The following is a 17,633-nucleotide window of genomic DNA, read 5'->3' as shown; positions in this document are numbered from 1 at the left end:
ACGGCATCTTTCCTAATTCTAAAAATGCCTTTCATGGTCATGTTGACTATAGGCCTTTTTAAAATATAAATATTTTTGTCTTAATTGAATGCTTTAAAATCTAAAATGTTGTATATTATTGTGTGTGTGTATGACTGAACACTTGTAAACATGGCACGACTGATCTTACTGAGAGCCAATATATTCACCTACTAGTAAATGTCATATTTTTATATTTTCATAAATATAAGAGTAAATCTTCTTTAAAATATAAAATAAAATATAGAAATTCGTGCTGTCAAACGATTAACCACGATTAATTGCATCCAAAATAAAAGTTTGTTTATATATATATATATATATATATAAACATAATATATGTGTGTACTGTGTATATTTATTATGTATATATACACACACACACACACACACACACACACACACACACACGTATTTAAGAAATATTTACATGTGTGTATATATATATATATATATATATATATATATAATTTATATTATGTATTTGAAAATTGTGTTATATTTTTGACAAAAAATAAATAAATAAAAACAAAAAACAATTGAAAGAACACTTCTGAATGTTTTTTAAAAAGTATATTTTATTGAAATACATAATCTTCAAACATGCCAAATAGGGCCTCCATAATTTCATAATTAATTATTTTATAATTAATATTTCCATATTAATATAAATTCATTTTTTAAGAGTGGTGGTGATTTGAGAAAAAAAAAAACAACAACAAAAAAACCCCCCTACATTTATGGATGCAATGTGTTGCCAAAAAACATAATATTATTAACCAGAAAGACTTAAGTAACCAGAAAATAATTTAAATAATATATTTTAATAATATTTTTTATGTATCCTCAGTATATGAATTTCAAGAAGGGCAACGAGAATTTTCAACACCGATTTTTAATGATAAAACCAATTAAATCAGAATTTGTATTTGATTTCTTCATGGAGCAATCGTAATAGAGCGTCGACGGTTGTTGTGTCATCAGCCTGCGCCTGAGTGCGAACTGCGAAGATGGCGTCGGTGGATTTAAGAGGTACTTTATCACATATTTCGCGAATTGTTTTAATCGTTGACAGATTTATTCATGTCAAATCCCTTTGTCATTACATTGAATGTTGTATAAGAAAAATAAAATATATTAACAGAACGTTTGCTTTGTCAAGCCAAAATAACCACACTCTACTTTAGCATTGTCGCTGTAGTTTGTTGTAGAATGAGGCGCGTAGTGTTGTCTGCATTTTCTACGATATATTCTGTTTTGTTTGTTTGTTTTTTCTTTCTTTTTCTTAGACGGAAATATTCTCATTCGAATTTGATTTTGGTATTTTTTTTTGTATGTTTGTCAGATAATCTGCTGGGCATCTCGTGGGTGGACAGTGGCTGGGTACCCATCCTGAACCCCAGCAATGTGCTGGAGTATTTCTCTGAGAGGAGCAACCCATTCTATGATCGCACCTGCAACAACGAGGTGGTGAAAATGCAGAGATTAACCCTGGATCACCTCAAGTAAGCACTGCACGATGCAATTAAAAACTGGGTTATGTATGTAGTAGATGTATCAGAATGTAACCTACTTATCCATGAGCTGGAAACACAAAGACAGACAACACATACATGTTATCTTTTTCAGTGTCACACTGCTGATTGTTGTATTTTCTAATTAATTAAAAAAATAGATTGAGCTGCTGTAGAGTGTGTTGTGTGCGTGCTTACTTCGTGTTTTGTGTGTGTGTAGTCAGATGGTGGGTGTGGAATATATTTTGCTTCACGCTCAGGAGCCGATTCTGTACATCATCAGAAAGCAGCAGAGACAATCACCAACACAAGGTGAGTTTCTGCATTGCTGTTCAGTTTCTACTTTTTTTCTTTACTTGTAGTGTCATCATTTATGAATATTTTTGATTTGATGTCTGCATTGTATTTTCAGATGATACATTTTTGCATCAACTGTAATATTGACAGACTTAAATTCCAGGTCAAGTTGCGATTGACATGATACTTAACCAAAAGGACAACGTTCTGTACAATTTCAAAGCAATTTGAACATAGAATGTTGTTGCCATTGTTAGAGATAATGATAATAATAATTATTATTATATTCAAATTGTTTGGCTTTCTAAAAACACCAGTGTGAATGTAATTGTGGATTGAGACACTTTCACAACTAAAGTTTAAGTCCAGGTACAATTAAGTGTACTTTTTTTTTTTTTTTTTTTTTTTTTTCCTCAAACCTTAATTTCTCAGATCTTAATTTTGCTCTCAAAGTGCACCAGATTTATGCATTTAAATTTAAATTTTACACAATTTTCTTATGGCAAGCATGTCCCTGGACCTCCCTAGAGGGGTCGAGATCCTCCCACCATAAAATCCTGTGAGAAACACTGGTTGTTGCAGTATATTTGAACAAAAAGGACAAGTACAATTTAAACATAGAATGTTGTTGCAGTATATTTGAAAAAGCAGCACAATTTGGTACTTCTACTTTATATATGTGGTTTAATTGAAGAACATTTACCAGATTAAATGCTTTCTTCACTAATACGTAAAGTTTCTGCTGTCTGTATGGCTGTTTTTGCTTATTTATTACATCTTTGTTCCCCTTATTCTGCAATCTTCTCTTCGTGTTAATTCATATTGAGAGATTAAATTGCAAGATAATTTTTAGATGACAAAAAAGTTGATTCAGAGGATATTACTTTTTGATAAATTATTTCCATTCTGTTTTGAATTTTGAAATGGTCGTCACCTTTATTTATATAGCGCTTTATACAATACAGATTGTTTCAAAGCAGCTTTACCATAATAAACAGGAAAATAATGATCATTGATCAGAAAAAAACATTCAAATCTTGTTCTGTTTCCCTCGCTGTGCTTTCTTGCAGTGATCCCGCTTGCTGACTACTATATTATAGCTGGAGTGGTGTATCAGGCACCTGACCTGGGATCAGTCATCAATTCCAGAGTGGTGCGTTTATAAACCTAAGAACAATTTATTAACTCCTTCCTCTATCAGTATAAACATTAATCTTTTGTTTTGATGTGTCCCAGCTCTCAGCGGTTCATGGGATTCAGTCTGCATTTGATGAGGCAATGTCCTTCTGCAGGTACCACCCATCCAAAGGGTACTGGTGGCACTATAAAGACCAGGAGGAGAGAGGTGAGAACACACACATACAGCAGCAGGAAACATCTCTCAACAAGTACAACTGTACCTGTCAAAAAGTGTAACATTTGTGTGTTATATGTGTTGGTTATAGAAAGGGTAAAGCCTAAATCTAAGCGGAAAGAGGAGCCAAGTTCTTTGTTCCAGAGGCAGAGAGTTGACACACTGTTGCTGGATCTGCGCAATAAATTTCCCCCAACTTTCTATCAGGTATTATTAATATACACATGAAACATTTCTAACTGGTTTCTGAATGGAAAAAGGACTATTTAGTTTAAATGCTCACTGATTTTGTGTCTCTGTTTCAGCCCAAACCAGGAGAGAAGCCTGTCCCAGGTGCGCAAATACTTAACTAAGTATCACTATATCACACACTACAGATGAAAATCACTTTTCAGTTTTGTAAATTCTTAGGGTGTACTTGAACCGAGCCTGAGCGTGATTGTCCCCCCTCCCCCACTGGCCCGCACTCACATTGCACTTAACGTTCCAGGCCGGAGCACGCTTAAGTCATATACGATGCAGCTTTTTGAATGGAAGAAAACGGGAAGAAATGCACTTTCACTAAGATATTGCCTAATAATTGGCTATTTATAAATTATGCCTCGCAGCGATTTTCAATAGCATGTATCAGAGGATTATTATGAAGGCAGCTGACGTTAACGGAGGAATTTGCAGCTTTACTCGCAAACTACAATTCCTGTTCGTCAATAAGGTGAGAATCAGACCTGTTATAAACCCAAATACACTCAAATTAATTACATGAATTGATAAGTGTACTATCAAAGTAGTAATAAAGATGTTTGCCGTCATAATGATAACAGCAGCGCACACAAAAGTAGTAGCTGTTCTGTGCTCCGGCACGGTTAGCGCTCACACTGCATATGAACCGCGCTCTGGCCCACCTCTTCCCAGTGGGCCAGGGCTGGCTAAACGAACCGCGCTCGGGCACGGAATGGAGCGATCACACTTGTCAAACGAACCAGGCTTTGGGGGTCAAACGCACTCGGGCACGGTTCAGAACGCCTAGTGCGAGTACACCCTTAAACTAATCTGTATATAGGCCGTACTTGAAAAAGGTTTCAGATGCAATCACAGTCAAGTAGAGAGAGAGAGAGATGTGTGTGTGTGTGTGTGTATATAATATATATATATATATATATATAATATTAGTATCTCACAGAAGTGAGTACACCCCTCACATTTTTGTAAATATTTTATTATATCTTTTCATGTGACAACACTGAAGAAATGACACTTTGCTACAATGTGAAGTAGTGAGTGTACAGCTTGTATAACAGTGTACATTTGCTGTCCCCTCAAAATAACTCAACACACAGCCATTAATGTCTAAACTGCTGGCCACAAAAGTGAAAATGTCCAAATTGGGCCCAAAGTGTCAATATTTTGTATGGCCACCATTATTTTCCAGCACTGCCTTAACCCTCTTGGGCATGGAGTTCACCAGAGCTTCACAGGTTGCCACTGGAGTCCTCTTCCACTCCTCCATGACGACATCACGGAGCTGGTGGATGTTAAAAGACCTTGCGCTCCTCCACCTTCTGTTTGAGGATACCCCACAGATTCTCAATAGGGTTTAGGTCTGGAGACATGCTTGGCCTGTCCATCACCTTTACCCTCAGCTTCTTTAGCAAGGCAGTGGTCGTCTTGGAGGCATGTTTGGGGTCATTATCATGTTGGAATACTGCCCTGTGGCCCAGTCTCTGAAGGGAGGGGATCATGCTCTGCTTCAGTATGTCACAGTACATGTTGGCATTCATGGTTCCCTCAATGAGCTGTAGCTCCTCAGTGTCGGCAGCACTCATGCAGCCCCAGACCATGACACTCCCACCACCATGCTTGACTGTAGGCAAGACACACTTGTCTTTGTACTCCTCACCTGGTTGCCGCCACACACGCTTGACACCATCTGAACCAAATAAGTTCATCTTGGTCTCATCAGACCACAGGACATGGTTCCAGTAATCCATGTCCTTAGTCTGCTTGTCTTTAGCAAACTGTTTGCGGGCTTTCTTGTGCATCATCTTTAGAAGAGGCTTCCTTCTTTGACGACAGCCATGCAGACCATTTTGATGCAGTGTGCGGCGTATGGTCTGAGCAATGACAGGCTGACCCCCCACCCCTTCAACCTCTGCAGCAATGCTGGCAGCACTCATACGTCTATTTCCCAAACACAACCTCTGGATATATTTAACTTCTATGGTCGACCATGGCGAGGCCTGTTCTGAGTTAAACCGCTGTATGGTCTTGGCCACCGTGCTGCAGCTCAGTTTCAGGGTCTTGGCAATCTTCTTATAGCCTACACCATCTTTATGTAGAGCAATGATTCTTTTTTACAGAAAGTTCTTTGCCATGAGGTGCCATGTTGAACTTCCAGTGACCAGTATGAGAGAGTGAGAGCGATAAGACCAAATTTAACACACCTGCTCCCCATTCACACCAGAGACCTTGTAACACTAATGAGTCTCTGACACCGGGCAGAGAAAATGGCTAATTGGGCCCAATTTGGACATTTTTATTTAGGGGTGTACTCCCTTTTGTGGCCAGCGGTTTAGACATTAATAGCTGTGTGTTGAGTTATTTTGAGGGGACAGCAAATTTACACTGTTATACAAGCTATACACTCACTACTTTACATTGTAGCAAAGTGTCATTTCTTCAGTGTTGTCACATGAAAAGATTTTTTTGATACTGTAATTAGGGTTGTCAAAAGTACTGACTTCGGTTGACTTGGCCGTTGTGTTCACGCACTCAACAGATATGTCTGATTGGCTACAATGATCAACACTTCAAAAACATGTTGTAAATAGACATCTTTGACGCTGATATATATATATATATATATATATATATATATATATATGAACATATATGCAACATATATACAATATACATAAATATCTCTCACTCCCTGTCTTTAGTGGAGGTAAAGAAAGAGCCAGAAGTGCCACTTGAGACTGTGAAGCCTCAAGAAGAACGAGAGACGAAACCTCCGGCCCCTCCTGGCCCTGCCCGGCCAGCCCCACAAACTACACCCAACAAACCACCACCTGAGAAACGTGCACGCCTGCAGTAACACATGCTGGCCAGCTACAAACAACTTTGATTTAATGTTGCAGGACTGATTGAAGCACAAACCTGTAGACAGTACTCTGCACCAGCTATCTGAGGGTGGACTGTTACGGTTATTGTAAATAAATGAATTTTCTTCATAATTTTATAGTTTTTGAAATAAGGGAACTGAAATGTTTGTATTTCATCTCTGTATGTCATTTTGTATATTTCAGTGTTTCTGAGTTGTATGCCATTGTATCATTAATAGTGGAAAAACAAGTTGTTTTTCAGAAACTGTTTGCAGTGTTTATCATCATTCAAATAGTGTACGGCCTTTTTTTCTGCCTATTAAAACAATGTTTTTGTATGTTCTTTGTAAGTGATTCAGTAGCTACGTAATAATTAACTTATATTCCTTTGACTGTCTATAATGTGATCTTGGTCTTCCGATGGAGATTATAATATTACGCAGCGCCCTCGTGTGTTCGGATGGGCACGCGCATCATTTGCGCTTCTACGTAAACGTGAACTGCGCTCTGTATTTAGTGCTCTAAAAACAGACTCATAGCCAGCAGATATGTTCTGATAAGAATTCAGTTTTATTCATAACAGTTAGCTCGACCCAAATACTGCCAGCCCCGACCTAATTTATTGGACCTGTATGCGCACAGTAACAGTGCTTACAGTAAAAATACATACTGGTACGATAGGTTCATATTTTTTAAAAATATTTCCTCCACTTTTTTTTAGAATACCACACACGCTTACAGTGTAAATACATAATATTTTTTAAAAAAATATTTCTTTGTTTCGAACACCAACAACCTCACTAAGAGGGATTGTTTATTTATTAAATAATGTATTTATGTAAACAGGTTGCAAAAAAAAATCAGCGCTTTCAACAGTATCGCCCCAGATGTTTTTGTTCGTCGATACTCGCGTTGGCCGCTCGGAGGCGCTGCAGAATAACCCGGATCTCTGGCACGCGCAGCGCCACTCTCTGCGCGAGCTGTGCGCGAGCTGCCGGGTGCGCGCAGAGCACGATGGGACGGGAAGCGCAGCGCTGGAGGACCACAGAGAAGAAGATGGCTGCGACGGGGCTCGATGGGCCAGCGCCGTACCTCCTGCTCCGAGACGGCTAGAGAGGGGATAGGGGGGTAAATATGGGGTCGCAGACCCTGCAGATCCTGCGGCAGGGCGTGTGGGCGTCGGTGACGGGCGGATGGTACTACGACCCCCACCAGAACACCTTCGTGAACGCGCTTCACCTTTACCTGTGGCTGCTGCTGCTCTGCCTCCCGTTCACGCTCTACATGGTGAGAGATGCAGCCGTTGGTTTTCTTCTTCTCTCCATCCCTCAATCGTTATCAGCCCATCTCTGTCATCTCTATCTTTTCCTCATTCTTTATCAATCTCTCCATCCCTTTCTCTCTCTCTTTATGATCCCTGTACATCCATTTCCAGTACACAGGCTATGTTTCTCTTTATTCATCCCCTACAGGGTTTCCATGTTTCATGAAAAACCTAGAAATATCAGGGAATGTTAGAATTGTGATTTCCAAAGCTGGAAAGGACAAGGAATTTCTATAGTGTGTGTTTTGTTTCTAGTTACGTTCAGCTCTATGACATAAATTGCTAGGTGTGAGTGCAATTTCTGTAATCGTTTATTTAAAAAAATAATAATAATAATAATGCGTTATTCACAAACAATTGAAAAAGTAATGGAAATTTTGTTGTTCAAAAGATGTGGGAATCCTGTCTCAACTTCAACAGTAATGGGAGTCCGGGGTCTGTTTGTTACAGCGCAATCGGTTCAGTTCTGGTTTGATGAGTCTTTGTTTTGGTTTTGACAGTTGAGTATTTTAGACCTGATGTCTTGAGATTTGGTGTGTGTTTAGTCTTTCTCTGATTTTAAGGATTAGTTCCTCATATCATTCCAAACCTGTATGATATTCTTTATTTCTGTTGAACACATTAGAAGATCATTGGACATAGTTAACAAAACTGTTTGACTTCCATTGAGAGGAAAAACAAAATCAAAATATTTTCTTTTATATACACTATACACTAACATACACGGCGATTCCATAGAAGAACCTTTCAGTGAATAGTTCTTAAAAGAGCCATTGTTTCTTATTGTTTTCTGAGGAAAATTTTAATAATCTTAAGAACCTTTCACCTCTACAAATAACATTTAGTACAATGCAAAGGTTCCATAGTTCCATAATTTATTAAAAGCTGAATTTTCAGCATCATTACTCCAGTCTTCAGTGTCATATGATCGTTCAGAAATCATTCTGATATGCTGATTTAGTGTTCAAGAAACATTTCTTATTATTATCAATGTTGAAAACAGTTGAGCTGCTTAATATTTTTGTGGAAACCCGTATACACATGGTTCTTTGATGAACAGAATGTTTGAAGAACACCATTTATTCAAAAATATATTTTCTTTACATTTTAAATGTCTTTACTGTCACATTTGATCTATTTAATGTGTCTTTGCTGAATAAAAAAAAAAAATTTTTCCTTTTCAGAAATATATTACAGACCCCTAATGTTTGAATGATATTAAAGCTTCTTCACAGAACCATAGATGCCAATAGTAATGTATTTTGTGGTATTGCGCTTTAATCTAATCAGGATTAATCAATAACTTGCTCTGACACTCAAAACAAACGCAGTGAGTTCTGATCTGTTTTAATTAAACTCACCAGAATGAGCTGAACACAGAAATGTTGAACCTGTTTCACTCTTCGAAAAAAGTTCAACCCGTTCCCGCCTATTGTGGGTGTGTTTATTAAATATATCAGCTAATTTTTATTACTCTTTCAGCCACCAAATTTCAGTACTCTCAGCAGCTGTTTGCCACATTTTACCATATTTAAACCAGTTCCGCAGAAATCCCCAGATTTTATTCCAAAGTCATCATAGAAAATGCTGAAAAAAACCTGAAGATTTCATCTTTATCATAAACAACCAAATCCCTCTTCACTGTGAAACATTATACTCCTGTTTGCAGTCTATTTATAAAAAGAGACTTGTAATAGGCATCATGTGTATTATTTTTAAAGCCATGCCCGTTCTGTGGGTGAGGTCTCAGGTCTGTGCATTACATCCGTGTACAGATGGAGCGTCTGGTGCCACTCAGTCCATATTTAACTTCCTGCACAGATCCGTCCGTCTAGGTTCTGCTTGAATACTTTATTGCCTTTCAACTACAGCTTAACGATATCACGTAAAGTAGTGCGGTAATCACTGTATCAATAAGCAACTGATGAATGTGCCCTCACTGTTTTTTGAGGATGAATATGAGTGTGGGTGTGTGTCAGATATGGAGAGGTGTTTAGGACAGTATGTTGTCCACAGATGTCCGTTCAGTGCCAGGCTGTTTTTAGCTTCTGCCCTCCGGTTGCGACTGAAATGTTGTTGCCCCTTTTCATAACCCTGTAACTCTGTATAACAGAGTCCTATATTTGTATATGATATTTATACAACAGAAGGATGTTAATAGGTTGAAATATGTGAGATGCCTTGGTTTGCTTTAATGTCAGTATTTGAAATGCTGTTTTATTAATTCATTGATGGGGAAATATAGATCAATAATAGATCTAAAGACTGTACACAACCTTTCAGAAGTTGTGGTGGGTAAGGTTTTTACATTTTAAATTTAAATTTTAGTCTTTTAATCTCACCAAGGCTGTATTTTGTATAGTAAAAACTGTAATGTTCTGAAATATTGTCACAAATTGAAGTAACTGTTTTATTTTAATATAATTTAAAATGTATTTCTGTGATAGCAAAGCTACATTTTCAGCAGCCATTATTCATAATCCTTCAGAAATCTTTCTAATATGCTGATTTGGTGCTCAAGATACATTTATTATTATCATCAATGTTGAAAACAGTTGTGCTGCTTAATATTTTTGTAGAAATTATTTTTTCAAGATTCTTTGATGAATAGAAAGTTCAAACGAACAGCATTTATTAGAAATAGAAATCTTTTGTAAAATTAAAAATGTCTTTACTATCACAATTAATTAAATTAATCCATCCTTGCTGAATAAAAGTAGTTATTTCTTTATTTAAAAAATCTTACTGACCCCAGCATTTTGAATGATATTGTAAATGAGCTCAAAACCACAAAAAATGCTTGTTTTCTACTCATTTAAAATCTCTTGCTTTGTCTCTCTGTAGGCCTTGCCCCCCACTATGGTGATTGTGGGTATCTACTGTGGGGTGATAGCAGGTATGTTTGTGCTGCTGAAGGCCGTGAATTATCGCCTGCACACCGCGCTGGATGAAGGGGAGGTGGTGGAGCTGCGGGCCAAAGGGAGTGAGGGGCGGGTACAGGGGGCGGAGCACCAACGCGAGGGTACCGGCACCCGACAAGAACACTCAAACGGGCCTGGGTAAGAATCATTTGTAGTTTACTCAAAAGCCATTGCAAAAAGTTGAGAGCTGCTGCACAGTTAATGATTTTGAGCTTTTATTAACGAGTCTGATTTAGCTTAAGAAGTTTCTGATTTGGCTCAAGAACAGTTTTGAATCATTTCAGGTTCTGAGTCATCTCAATAAAAGTTGTCCCTGTTGAAAAAACCAGCACATGCTGGTTAGGTATGTTTTGAATCATGGCAGCTGGTTTGAGCTGGTTTAAGATAGTCCTTAGTTGGTCCTAAGCTGGTCCTAAGCAACTAGCTCCAGCTCAAGACCAGCTTAAACCAGCTCATGACCAACTAAGGACCAGCATAAACCAGCTCAAACCAGCTGCCATGCTTCAAAACATACCTAACCAGCATATGCTGGTTTTTCCAACAGGGGTGAATCGTCTCAGGGTTTAAATCTTCTCAGGAAAGGTTCAGTTTAGGAAAAGTATTGAGTCATCTCAAGAAATGTCATGTTTTGAATCTTTTTTCGGGAAGGATTTGGAATCTCCACAGGGAGGTTCTGATTCCACTCAGAAAGGTTCTAATTCAGCTCAGCAAAGTTTTGATTAAGGGACAACACTGTTGCTCAGCGGTAGGGATGTTTCTGAGAGCTAATCTGCTGTCATGCTGAATCCATTCATCACCCACTGAGAGAGAGAAAAAGGGAGGAGGGGAAGGAGTGAGTGAATCAGGAGAACTGATATAGAGCCTTATAAACCAACACACATAAAGCTGGTGCTCTTGTTCGTTAGCTCAGAGGAGTTGGAAACAGTCTGCAAACTTTCAGAGGTGAAATAAGTGCTAGGTTGCACATTTTCTACCAGAGCAAGCGTTGCTGAGCAAGTCAGAACACATTAAACACAGTTACTCAACCTCAAAGTTTTTTTATAGGCATCAACAACTTTTCATGCATTAGAAAAGAACATGCTTTTTTCCTTGGATTTCTATTTATATCTAAAAGAGAAATTGAGAACTTCTTATAAACTCACATCTGGAGGGACATTCCTGGTTTGTCCAGGTCTGTACGTACACTAATTGAGAAAAATATATGATATTTTTGCTTGAGGCCCCTGAGCTGAAGAGCTCATGTGTTTTTAATTCTTCCAAAGACCCTCATGTATATCCTGAATGGAAAAAAAACTAAACTGCCACTAGGGCAACCAAATGCAATCGCAAAAATAGTGGAAAAGGCAGACGTTAGTAGGTGAGCTCTAGCCGTGGGATTACCATTCACCACTACATTTTATCCTCTGGGGGGGCCGACAAAATAAACCTCCTAAAAATATTATTATAATCTCCCAAAAAGTGAAGGAAGGGAGGGTGATCTCTGCCTAATGGGTGGCAGACATTAGATAGAGAGACGCTAGAAATGATCTCCTCTCTGCTGGCACCTGAGCTGCTGTGCAAGTTTGATCATAAATGACATTGTTAACTCTCTCAAACCCTCGGGGCTGTTCCTCTGTTACTGTGTTGCTAGGTAACTAACCTTTTGTGTGTGTGTGTGTACAGGGATCCAGGTGGTGGAATAGAGATGTCTGATTTTGCACGGGAGGAGACGCCACCGGTCGACTGCAGTTCACGGAACTCTTACGTGGGAATGGACTCCAGCCATCAGGTGTGTCTGACTGTCTTCACATTTATTTGCATGCATGTAAGGGAATGTATGGAAGCTTGTTTCCACCACAAAATTAAAAAAGAAAAGATAATTGTGACTTTTTATCTCACAATTCTGACTTTTTTCTCAAAATTGTGAGATATAAACTCACAATTGCGAGTTACAATGTCAGAATTGCGAGATATATACTCACAATTGCGAGTTAAAGAAAGTCAGAATTGCGGGATATAAAAAATTACGAGATATGAAGTCAGAATTGTGAGATAAGAAGTTGCAGTCACCTTTTTTATTTTTTATTCAGTGGCGGAAGCAAAATTCCATAGAAGTGGGATCCAGAAGGGGGCTTAGCTTTTGTCTGCATTGTTTTTATTTGTTTTTTTAACGTTGAAGCACTTTTTAACCTGATTTAGTTCATAAAAGTTAAGAAATTCATTACCACTGCACATTGTCAGTACCACCACAGCCAAGAATGTTTATGGAGGGCACAGGAGGGAACATTAATAGTCCTTTAAAATCAGCTGAGGACTACAAATGTTACCATAAATTCTAATGTAAACAAAATACTTTTTGCTTACTGAAATGATTGCTTAATAAATGAACACTTTAAAAAGCAATGTTCAAAATTCAATTTTATATTTAAGAACATCATTTATAAAAAAATGTAATATGTTTATTGAAACATAATAAATTTAATATAATTTTAATATAAATTTGATTAGGAATTTTATATATATATATATATAAAATTAGGAATTTGAAATAATAAATATTTTAATGATATAAACATTTACTATATATATTATTTACTTTTCTGCATATACTGCACTAATTTTGTGGTAAAATATGTGGCTGTTAGTTTTTGCTAAATGAAGTTGTCCTGGTTTAGCAGTCTGTGTCTGTTTGAGGGCAATCCTTCAGTCAGAATCTTTCCCTGCTGTATAATTGGTGAAAGCTCAGGGGTGTTATGTTCTGGCTTATAGTACTGCTTGTCCTACAATGTCTGTGTGTGTGTGTGTGTGTGTGTGTGTGTGTGTGTGTGTGTTTGGTCAGAAACTGTTGATTGAATCATGAAGTCATAGAGTAGAAACACAGCCTGAAAAGGAAGTCTAATTGTTTATGTTGTGATTAAATGACTGTGATGTGATTTTGTGCATGTCTGCTAAATTAGTAACAGTGATGGGAAGTTACAGACATCATGATCTCATGTAAATGATTCACCAGAGCTTGTTTCATCTCTCTCTCACTCCCTACAGATAACATCCCATGGAGGCGCAGTCACAACCAAACGTGAGACCCTTTTTTTTTTTTTTTTTAATAAAACCTCTGACAGTATTAGTATCTAGTAACAAAAAAAGGAAAAGTGTACCCAAAATTGAAAAATGATGTCATTATTTACTCGCCTTAAAAACTCAGAGGACAGTAGTGTGAACCAGGTTTACCATAGCTATAAATAGAAGTGTTTAGAATCAGAGAGAAGAGTTTTTCTGCAGACAGCAGCGATATGTCAGAAGATCTGCAGTACTGCGGGCGCAAGCCAGGTCAGGGATGTGTTTGAATAAAGTTGCAAAGGTGAGAGGGAAGGAGGAAGAGAGGAGAGAGAGAGAGAGAGAGAGAGAGAGAGGGGGTGGATACGTTAAGTTAATGAATAAGTTATAAAACTCGACCTTCTCTGTCTCTCTCTCTCTCTCTCTCTGTCTGTTTGCAGGGGCAGGTGTTGGAAAGGCTGCCGATGACATCAGTTTGAGTTTGGCTCAGAGTTGCAGTCAGGACCAAGGTGTGAATCTTAATTAACATAAGCTACAGTATAGTATAATGCAATGCGAATAAGTCTCCAGAAACTCTAAAAGTTCATTATTGATCTCACTTTCAGAAATAGTTAAAGAATTCTGTCATTATTTACTCATCCTCATGTCATTCAAAATCTGTATGAAGTTGTTTTTTCCCATGAAACATCTAGGATATATACTGATGTAGTATATCAAAACTGTGCTTATAAACAGATAGACTTCAAAGATATCACCATCAGAAATCAGTTTTTCCATTCACACTCTAATGGCAATGATAATATGCATTTTATTTTATTTTTCGAAACTGGCTCACAAGGTGCTTTGGTGGTTCGGGAAAGTTTCTCAGAGTCACACATGCAATGAAATGTGTTTGTGTCCTCAGCAGAAGCGAGATTTGTTTGGTTAGGCTATTATTCTTATTGACAGCGGTTTTATTCAACTGTAAAGTGTTTAGCAAAAGTTGAAAAATTGTAATATTTAGTTGAAACTTCTCTCTGACATGAAAAAGGTTGTCTGTGTCTCTCGAAACCAAAAGTTTGTGATCATTACAACAGCTTTTTGTGAATAATGAGATGACACAGAAAGGTGACGTCAGCACTGCACACTGGGCTCAGACTTTCCAAAGCACATAAGCAAAAGACCTTATGGACAGTGTGGTTTTTGGATAGTGTGCAGAATGGCGTAATAATTGTGTTTTGGCAGATGACTGTATCATTTCTTAACACTGCATCAGCGCTCAGGAAACTGTGTTTATTAGGAATGTAGATATTTACATTTTGACTTGACTCTGATTTCTTTAAGCGTTTAAACGTTTAAACATTTAAACATATAAAAATGCTAAATGGAGGGTCTCAGGGCTTGTTTGTAAATTTTGGATTGGACTACTACAACGCTGACTCATCATTGATTTGATGATTGAAAAGTGGCTATTTGGCTATTGATTCAATTTGTCATATGGCACTGCCTAACAGTACATAAACATCGCAGCAGCAAAAATCAGCTCAAGGTGGGTTGTATATGTAGCGAGTGTACAGATTATCAATTTAATAAATTTTTGTTATCCCAGACATCTATTCACAATGATAGCGTCCAAACTGCAATATTTAACATACATGTAACAACTGCAAAGCGAGCAAGTCATTGCATTTTGATAACATAGCATGCAATGATAAATTGTTTTTCAGTAAGACCAGGATAGTCCATTAAAAATAGGGTCAATTTTGACTCCAAGTTTGTGTAATTTTTACACACTCTGTTATATTTCTCTTTCCCTCTAGATTTGATGTCGGACCCAAAGATGTTCTGCCTTGTCTCCAATGACTCTTTTGCCTCCATGCAGCCTTCAACCTCATTGGCTCAGGACCTTTATGGCTCCACCCCCCACCCTTTCAGTCAGTCCCTGTCTTCTTGTGACACAGAAATTACTGCCCATCTTTCCACCCACTCACAGTCGTTCCGCAAAGAGTCATCTCGACCTCGCGGATTGCCTCGCACCTCAAGTTCTGCAGGATCTGCTTTTCCTGATCCTTCTCTGCCCGAGTTCAGCCTGTACCCTCCACCCCGCCGGGGAGGACTGGATCCTGTCTGTGAAATGGAGGCCTCCAGGTCACAGAGGGCGACGGAGAGCTCTGAGCAGCCAGACTCCGGAACTCCCAGCACGTCAGTAACCGAATTCCACAGATATCATCCGAAGGAGCGCCACAGGATATCACGGTCTGTCTCCAGAGAGGCAGGGGAAGGAGAGTGTGCTGGGGAAGGGGGATCTGGGCTGTACCAGTCAGAGGGTGTTCAGGGGGGTCGGGAAAGAACGAGTGGACGCAGTGCTGACAGTTTGCGGAGTTTAAGCACACGCAGCAGCGGCTCCACCGAGAGCTACTGCAGTGGGACAGACCGGGATACCAACAGCACCCTGAGCAGCCTGCACAGTGAGCAGACCAGCTCCACGCACGTAGAAAGCCTGCTGTCGCTGTCTGGGGATGAGAAAGTGAATGCGGGACACGCCGACCCGCGTAACTCTAATGTGGCCTCGGGGGAGGCTAATAAAAACCCCCATGCCAACGAACTTGCCACCAAATTGCCCACCGGTGATGCTCCCAAACCTGCAAACTCAGAGGGCCAACAGGGGGAGGGGACTGTGGAGATGGTGTCAAGGACTAGCAAAGATGTCTCTACTGGTCTTTCCCACCAGCATCAGGAGGCAGAACCAGACAAAGTGCGATCCAAAACAGCCAATCTTGTTCACCGGGCTGCCTCCTCGTCTGCCGCCAGCCGGAGTGGTCGGCGACGAAGTGGTAAGCAGCGCGCAAGCAGTTTTGACGCCAGCAGGCACCGGGAGTACATTTGTGGACGTGGCATGGCAAAGCCTCGCTCGGCAGTGTTCATGAAAGGAGAGGAAGACTCCAGTGATCAGAGCGAACTTAGTTGTGCCTCTAGCCTACACTCCACCCACCAGCTCAGCACAGACTCCTCATCCAGCACACCCCACTCCTGCCCCTCTCCTGAGGATCGACGTGGCCCCTCGCTACTGGCCAAAATGCACGGTGTGCAAACCCATAGTCAGAGAGATAAGGAAAAGGAACGAGAAAAAGACAAGGAGAAGGGAAAGCGCAGAGCTTCGCGCCGTACTCCGAGTACAGGCAGCGCTAAAACTCATGCCCGGGTCTTGAGCCTGGACAGCAGCACTACTGCTTGCCTTAATGACCCCCATCATTTGGGGGCACCAGCAAGTTCTAGACCCCTTACCACCTCCAAGTCGGACCTGGAGGCAAAAGAGGGGGAGGTGTTGGATGCGGCCTCCCTGCTGGGAAGAGCTTCTCAGCTTGAGTCAGTGACCCGTTCCAGAAACAGCCTGCCCTGCCCCATCTCCCTCAGTCACACACAAGACGCAACGACAGGATCACGGGGTGAGCACACAGTCATGCAAGATTGCACATGCGCTTATTTACAAAGATGCTTAGAAGAATAGTCAATCTCAACATGAAAGTTCTGTTATCATTTACTCACCGTCATAGTGTTCCAAGTCTTTATGACTTTCTACCATGACCTGCAAAATGAGAAGTTTATCAGGATGTCCACGCTGCTCTTTTCCATAAAATGGAAATGAATGCTGACATCAAGGTCCAAAAATGATAAAAATCAATATAAAATACCCAAGCCATGTGAGCCATAAGCTTTGTGTCAGGAACGCAATGTAACAGAAGTAGTGACTGATCTTTTTTTTCATATTATGACATACATCTGAGTGAAACGGATTATTGAAAAAGAAAAAAAAACAGTTGTTGATTGGATGGAGGACGATCTGAATGCGAGCTTGCGGTTGATTGTAAGAAAAGGGTGGAGTTTAAGGGGACTAAACGATTTCAGCATGCGTCACTAGAGAAAGTCTGTCATTTTACTGAAAGATCGAGTTATGATATTTTAAATAAAAATTACAAGGTAAAAAAAAAAAAACATTCATATATGAATCATTTGCAGTAAGATCAATAAGGTGCATTTAGTAAATAGGGTGAATTTCCATTTCATGCCAACTTTAAAGGGTTAGTTCACTCA

The 17,633-nt window shown here is 39.3% G+C and overlaps 2 protein-coding genes across 4 annotated transcripts in view; both read left to right on the top strand.

Annotated features, from left to right (window-relative positions):
* The first annotated feature begins 915 nt into the window (after positions 1-915).
* med6 (mediator complex subunit 6) lies at positions 916-6,622 on the top strand. Its single transcript, XM_051916489.1, has 8 exons — positions 916-1,050; positions 1,364-1,523; positions 1,753-1,844; positions 2,900-2,982; positions 3,066-3,174; positions 3,275-3,390; positions 3,489-3,516; positions 6,123-6,622. Exons 1-8 carry the CDS (start codon positions 1,029-1,031, stop codon positions 6,275-6,277), a joined length of 765 nt encoding a protein of 254 aa, XP_051772449.1. The 5' UTR covers positions 916-1,028; the 3' UTR covers positions 6,278-6,622.
* Positions 6,623-7,281: 659 nt separating this feature from the next.
* pcnx1 (pecanex 1) overlaps positions 7,282-17,633 on the top strand; it is a 44,536-nt gene continuing 34,184 nt past the window's right edge. For 2 of the 3 annotated variants that reach the window (XM_051916643.1, XM_051916641.1), the window contains exons 1-6: positions 7,282-7,571; positions 10,453-10,667; positions 12,192-12,297; positions 13,551-13,584; positions 14,003-14,071; positions 15,362-16,987. In XM_051916643.1, the coding sequence (XP_051772603.1) occupies positions 7,419-7,571; positions 10,453-10,667; positions 12,192-12,297; positions 13,551-13,584; positions 14,003-14,071; positions 15,362-16,987 (2,203 nt within the window). In that variant the 5' untranslated portion in view covers positions 7,282-7,418. The remainder of the gene's footprint in view (positions 7,572-10,452; positions 10,668-12,191; positions 12,298-13,550; positions 13,585-14,002; positions 14,072-15,361; positions 16,988-17,633) is intronic. The other variant, XM_051916644.1, reaches the window with a different exon arrangement.

Source organism: Ctenopharyngodon idella, chromosome 13, assembly GCF_019924925.1.
Source record: "Ctenopharyngodon idella isolate HZGC_01 chromosome 13, HZGC01, whole genome shotgun sequence".
NCBI lineage: Eukaryota > Metazoa > Chordata > Actinopteri > Cypriniformes > Xenocyprididae > Ctenopharyngodon > Ctenopharyngodon idella.
The sequence above is the reverse complement of the archived record's forward strand: the minus strand, read 5'-3'. Positions and strand labels throughout refer to the sequence as shown.